Source organism: Microtus ochrogaster, chromosome X (assembly GCF_000317375.1).
Source record: "Microtus ochrogaster isolate Prairie Vole_2 chromosome X, MicOch1.0, whole genome shotgun sequence".
NCBI classification, from domain to species: domain Eukaryota; kingdom Metazoa; phylum Chordata; class Mammalia; order Rodentia; family Cricetidae; genus Microtus; species Microtus ochrogaster.
Window position 1 is genome coordinate 49,199,022 of NC_022026.1, and position 7,196 is coordinate 49,206,217.

The following is a 7,196-nucleotide window of genomic DNA, read 5'->3' on the forward strand; positions in this document are numbered from 1 at the left end:
TATTATGAATTTAAGCCCTTAGCACAAAGCTAGAAAGTCAAGGAGACATATTTTACTTAAAGTTGTTCATAAATCAAACATATCAAGAATCACAAATAATCTGAATCTTTGGAAAATCTTTAAACACATGGAAATATATACTTTGGTTGGAAGATTGCAGTTAAAGAAAATCTTGAAAGCCTACCTGGGTTACATTGTGGGCGTCATCATACTGAAACACTATCTCACCTCTAAAAAACACTAAAAATAAATTTTCAGAAAGAAATGTAAGACTTGGGTCCTTATAGTTTGAGAATTACTACAACACATTACAAGGTCATTGTATTATTTTATAAAAAAGTTTAATCATAATCTTCAGTTTGAATCCTACTCCCCTATTGGTGGCTTATTCATTGCTTGCCAACAGAATTTTCAGAAGATGGGAGCTGTAAATTTGATGTAGGAATTCAGTAAGAGAGAATGTCACCTGCTGGCCAAGATGTTTTCAGTTCTACCTGCTGAAACTTTTTGTATTTTAAGGGTAATTGGGGCCTATGGTTCCAATGTGACCTTTCAAAGAACATCTTTGAGAGTTGGAATTACAGTGATATAGATGAGTGAGAGAAAATTTGTTCCTCAGCAGCTAAGCAGCCCCATAGAAGTCGATTGTTCATCATTTTTTAAATTTGTTTTTTTGAGGATTTCATACACTAGTATTTCAATTACACCATTTCCCTCTCCCACCTCCAACTCCCCCCAAATCCCCACCTGGCCTTAAATTCAGGGTCTCTTATTCTTTAATTATTATTGTTACACGCAAACACACAAATTGAAAGATATAATCTGCTGAGTTCATTTAATGAAATTTTATACTAATACACAAACTTCAAATAATATAGCCTATAATTACTAAAAATAAGGATACTTCAAATCTGTATAAAATTATGTACTTTTAAAATCAGGTTTTTTAGAAACTTGTTTAGATCCTCTCAATCTCTCTCTCTCTCTCTCTCTCTCTCTCCTTCTCTCCCTTTCTGTTTAGTTTTTCTTTCTGTTTTGTTTCTTTGCTTTTTTTGTTTTTCTTTAAAATTGCTTTTTGTTTGGGGGTGTTGCAAGGGCAGAGGGATGATGAGAGGGGATGGGGAGATGAGTGGAATCAGAATGTATGATGGGATATCCACAAGGAATCAATGCAAGGTGTGTGTGTGAGAGAGAGAGAGAGAGAGAGAGAGAGAGAGAGAGAGAGAGAGAGAGAGAGAGAGAGAGACAGTTTGTCACCCTCACATTTTTGTTGAATGCATATGTTCACAGCATAAGTGTACTGTGACACAGTAGTTCTGGTTGCATGGACAACTGAAAAGCTACCACCTTTTGACCCTCAGCCTAATTCTTCCTGGCCAGAGAGCTCCCAGCTTATTCATAGGCCTTTAATGGACCAAGACTGGAAACCTGTAAGAAGCAGAGGTTTCTAGTTTTTGGCAGGATATTGTGGAGTTTCTGGTGCCAGAAGAGTTGGTTCCCTGATGAAGTTGTTTTCAACAGTCACTACAACAAATGGTCAATTCAGTCACTTAACTGGGGAAAACATTACTCCAACCAGATTTATGGCATCTGTTATTCAAGATGACCATTTATAGCCACATGTTTGATTTCCAGTTATCAAATATGATTTAGGCACAAAATAGAGCTAGACATTTGTCCCAGCACAAAACATAGGGGATTCTTACAAATGATGACATTATGGGGATACAGTAAAGAGAAGGGTAAGAGAGGGGAGAGAGAAAAAGAAGAGAAAGTTATATAAATGTGTAAAAATAAAATGTATCCAATATTTTTTTGCATATGTGGTGGTAGGGATCGAACCAAGAGCCACATAATATGAGGCAAATATACTAGCACTGAGCCACACCCTTTGCCTATTTTAAGAAATCTAAATAAGCTAACAGTTCCCTCTTAGAGTGTCCCCGAAACATATCAACAGAAAGCGCAAATGAGCAAGCCACACAACTCACACAAAAGCAAGTATTGGTAAAATACCAAGTTTTAGATTTTATTTTTAATTATGTATATATGTATGTGAGTTTGTGAGCATGAATGTAGTGCCTTTGGAGATGAGAAGAGGGTGTAGGATTCCCCTGGACCTAGAGTTACACGTGATTGTGAGCTGCCCATACATGCTAGACATCAAGATTCTGTCTTCTGTAAGAGCGATATGCTCTTTTAACCTCTGAGACATCTCCTCATCCACAAAGTATTTAAATAGATTTTCTTGTTTTCTAATCTATCCAATCATATTTTTACTTGAAATATTACTTATATTTTTCAGACAAAATATAACACTATAACTAGGAACAAAACAAAAAAGGTAAAAATTCCTCTAATGATTACTGAAATTGATAGCAAGACTTTATATCATAAAATACATCATTATCTTCCTTTTCTCTCTACCCATGATCTCCAGTCCAGTTCTGACCTGCCACAGCATATTTTTCTATTTTTCACATTTGCTTTCATTGGTTTTAATAAGGAAGAAAGCCCAGAGAGCCAAATCAATGGGAGAAAAGAGACTGTTTCATGCCTCTGGCCCATGGCAAAAGGAAAAAAAAATATTTCTATTTCAAAAATAGCATGTTCTCAAGGGATTTCCACCTCAATGTTAAAAACATAGTGGACAGCCTTAGAGATGGCAAAGCATTTCAGACACTACTGGGATCAGCATTTAATTAAACACCCGAAGGCTCAAAGGCTCAACATTCTAAAAGCCTGGCTTTGTTTTACTTTTAGAAAGGATAATACCCTGTTTTTGAGTCCTATAACTTAAGGTCCTATAAAAAGGCTTGAGGGATTTATGTATAAATAGTGACTTATGACAATCAATAATAATTTTATTATTAACTATATTCATGAATTAATTCTAAGATTACTAGAACTAGTATGGATTTAAAGCTAAAGTGAAAATGCTAGTTATAGAGGCCATGCTTTATATTCAAGAAGTTGTTCTATCTTCTCTGACTAAAAAATGGAAAGATAATGTCAGCCAGGTCTAAAAGTTGCTTTTGATTTTATTAGGGACTTTTAGTAACCTGGTTGTTAAAAAAAAATAAAAAGGCAGACCAGAAAGGTACACGCAGACACAACAGGATTTTCCCTGAGGACCAAACTTCTCTGGTAATGTGGAATGCTCACTAGAACTAACCTGAGTCATTGCAAATAGACGACAAATTGCAGATATTTCTCTGAGATTTGACTCCTGGAAAAAAAGAAGAAAGAAACCCAGCTGGTTAAGCATGCTAGTAACTGTGCTCATATACTGCATTGTCAAGAAAATTGGCAAACGAAGGCATCTAATGTAGACCAAAAGCATAAAAAAGCCGAACAGAATTGGCTGGATAGATTACACCAAGAACAGCAGAATGTGTTCTTACTTAGATGAGCAGCTATGGGCTGTGACTCTACCACTCCTTGGCATACCACTGTCTGACCATCAACCGTTCTCTGAAATTTCTTTGTCACCTTTCTAATTATTTCTCCTCCTGTCAAATTTAAGTAGCGAACCATGGAAACAAATCATGCATAGAGAATCAGGGCTACTTCTGAATCGTGGGCCTTCCTTCCCTTCCAAAGTAGGAAAATCCTAGAAGACTCTAACGTTGGTCTTAGCTCATACAGAGTGCTCTACAAATGCACATTAGAAATAATAGTAATGTTCTAACTTTGACTTCCTGAACAAAAGTTACAGAATTCAAAGTATATTCGCTGAGCACTTACTATATTTTCTGGATCTTACTCATACAGACCCTACCCTCAAGGAGCTTACACTCTGGTGGGTGGCCAGTCAGGGAATAAAAGTGTGGCATGGTGGCGTTTACAATCTAGAGGGTGATCCTAACCAGGAAATAAAAAGGTTGTGTAGTGGACAGGCCATCGGCCACACAAACACACAAAGAAGGAAGAGATGAATGGGAGACGAAATGAGCCATGTTAAAAGCAGATCAACTTGAGAAACACTTTCTCCTTTGTGAAAGAAGTGCATCTTTTGGTTTGATTTGAAAAGAGCTCAAGGTTCCATTCAATAATTGGATCTTTCTGTTGCCATGGAAGAAATCCACAGAAGATGGGAGGGTGGGGCAGGCAAATGCTGTTGAGGTTCTCAGTAAACTAGTGAAGGAACAAAGATCATTAAAAAGATTATGTGTTAAACAATATTTTGTCTCCTTGTTGTGTCTTCTTTGGTCAGAATTGTATATTCAATGCCCAAATGTAAGTTTATTTCCATTGCGTGTTCTGACTTTGTTTTTGTGAGAGAAAATTAGTTTGGATGCAAATGAAAATTGTAATTTGACTTAGTGCCCGTGATATGGTTTCTGTCAGAATGATTTATTTGTGTTCGAGTGGCAAACTTCAGCTGAGTTTAGGTTCTGCGAGCAACTGACTGTCACACTGTACAACATGTTATAACTGTATAGATGGCAGGGAGTAATGCTTTCTGTGGCCTTTCGACCGCTCCTCTCTTGCTGGCTCAGCTTGTCATTCTCCTCCAGGCTTTCTCTCACCTCCGCTGCTGCTCTTTCTCGGTGAGAATTTTCTTTCCCATTTCTGGAACTGCTAGCTATAATTCCTCCCCCAGTATGTGACCTCCGATAATTCTTTAAATCCTGACTGAGACGAACTTTATCTGAGCACGGTCAGATAGTAAGTATTTTAGGTTTTGGGAGCTAGATGGTTTCTGCTGCAACAACGCAATTCTATGTAGCAAAAAAGTAGCCACTGAAAATAATTTAAGCAAAGAGGCAGGGCAGTGTTTCAATAAAATTCTATTTACAGAAAACAGGCAGTAAACCAGATTTTCCTACTGACATCAATGAAGAGCCTTTGTTAGACAGGTCTTGTGTGCCTGGACTTGCACGGGACACTTAGAAGCACACCATTTCTTCATTTAAAAAATGTTCAATCTGCCGGGCAGTGGTGGCGCATGCCGTTAATCCCAGCACTTGGGAGGCAGAGGCAGGCGGATCTCTGTGAGGTCTACAAGAGCTAGTTCCAGGACAGGCTCCAAAGTCACAGAGAAACCCTGTCTCGAAAAACAAAAAAAAAATCAATAAATAAAAAAAATTTTTAAAAATGTTCAATCTTTTCATTCTTTTTTATTATATCTTGTGGATAATCTCATTATCACTAGCCCCTCTATTGCCTACATATCTTTATCATGTTACAAATATCTGTGAGTCTGGGATGTAGCTTTGGTGGTAGAATGTACACTTAGCATGTGGCAGGGCCTGTGTTCAATCCTCAGAACCTAAACAAACAAACAAACGAACGAACAAACATCCTGGTAGAATCCCTGACTATGTCTGCATGAACGTTCTTGTCAGTTAACTGTTTGTTTCCTCTGTCTTACCCTTAGACAAAAAGATTCTTGAGGGTAGGCACTGGTGTCTGATGACTACTACACAGACCAAAACATCTACTACAATTTTAGGTACCCAGGGAATACATATCTATTCATTAAGAACAGATTTTATTTTTAAAAAGTAAGAAAAAGACAAAGAAATAACAAATACCAGCCATTTCTTTAGTTTTACTTCAGTTATAAAAAGAAAAGTCTTGATATTGATAATAAGTCATACCTGATACATTGGAGGTTTTTACTATAGTGATTTTAGTTTTTTCTGCAAAGAAGCAATTTAAATATTAGAGCAGAATTGTTGCTTAATAAAACAATTTGCCAAGAGTATCTTTTTTTTGTGAAGGGCTAAGAAAAGCACACTGTTGACATCTTAAAGATCCCATCAGTCCAGCAGCAGAATGAACGGGACTCTCATTCACAGAACATGATGCAGCATTGGTCTAGGGTGAGTCTGAAAGTTGGAGTCGCATGTTTACACACTTAGATCATACCCATCACACATCCCACTTCTTGTGTAATTTCACAATTTCTACTTCAATTTCCAGGCACGACTACTGGACCAACAAATGTGAATTTATAATACAGGTGGGTAGGACTAAGATAGAAACAGGGCCTTCAGACTGTAAAGAACAGGTGGCCCCGAAATGAAAGGCCATGTGAATCAGTACATGCTGACTCAAAAACATTGCTACTAGAGTTGACACTCAAGAATCCTGATTTCTCCTTTAGAGGTAATGCAGTACTATCCTCGCTGTACTGGCAGATAAACCCGCTCTCAGAGAAGTCAAGACCACCCAACAACTGTTGCATAACAAGCTCATAGTTGAACCAGGATTACTGAAGTTAGGGGCTCACAGGCAAATATTAATGTCCTCTCAAGGGCCAAGCCTTAGGAATATCTTTCCAAGCACATTTGCAGACAAAATCCACTCGGTAGCCCCCAGATGATGGAGAATCAGGTTCAGAAATCTGGAGGATTGCCGGCTGCATTCAAGGTACAAATTTGCAGAGAAATTCTGTGTTCTAGAGAAGATACGTAAATTATAAAGGAAAGACTAAGTTCAAAGTTTGGAGACACCCTGAAGAATAAACAATATCATAGGGACACTTTCATAAACTTTTGTGTTTGTTACTGATTGAGTTCACTTCAGTGTGTGATTCATGGGCAATGGTTGGTGGTAATTACAGAGATGGATACCACTTTGCACTGTCATCAATAACCCTTTATACATTATTTTCTTTGCCTTGCTGTTTTTCTCTCCATAGAAAATGAAGCACAACTGTGAAATAAACTTGTATTTTTATAGCTAAATCCCGAAAAGTATTTAACTTCCCTAATAATCAAGAATGAAAAAAACTATAAAGAGTCAAGAAGACGATTTAATAAAAATAATGTAGTCTCAGCAAAGGTACAGTGATATGGCCATTTTCATCCACTGCGGGCAGGATGAGGCAGGGTACAATTTTCCTAGAAGGTAAACAGGCAGTAGTTCTCAAGGGACTTAAAATATTCATACTGCTGACCCATTATTTCCAATCCATGGAACGTATCCTATAGAAATCAGGGACGAATGCAAAGATGTTGGCATCAGGATGCTCATTGCAACAACTTCTATTAAAAGAATACAAACAACTTTAATGCTTAGCATATGGCACACAATGGAATAGCATCAAGTCATTAATGGCAAGAGACAATGACAAATGCTTGCAATTTAGTATTAAGTTAAAAGAGAAATATAAAATCTTTGTAAGTTATGATTAGTCTGAAAAAGCTATAAACATGGGGGTAAGTATATATATATATATATAT

At 37.2% G+C, this 7,196-nt stretch overlaps 1 protein-coding gene across 1 annotated transcript in view; it reads right to left on the reverse strand.

Annotated features, from left to right (window-relative positions):
• Positions 1 to 7,196, reverse strand: part of Adgrg2 (adhesion G protein-coupled receptor G2) — a 124,128-nt gene that overhangs the window by 33,979 nt on the left and 82,953 nt on the right. Inside the window, exons 6-8 of the mRNA XM_026784849.1 lie at positions 5,607 to 5,648; positions 3,176 to 3,229; positions 185 to 240 (exon numbers count right to left, since the gene is read on the reverse strand). Coding sequence (XP_026640650.1) covers positions 185 to 240; positions 3,176 to 3,229; positions 5,607 to 5,648 — 152 coding nt within the window. The remainder of the gene's footprint in view (positions 1 to 184; positions 241 to 3,175; positions 3,230 to 5,606; positions 5,649 to 7,196) is intronic.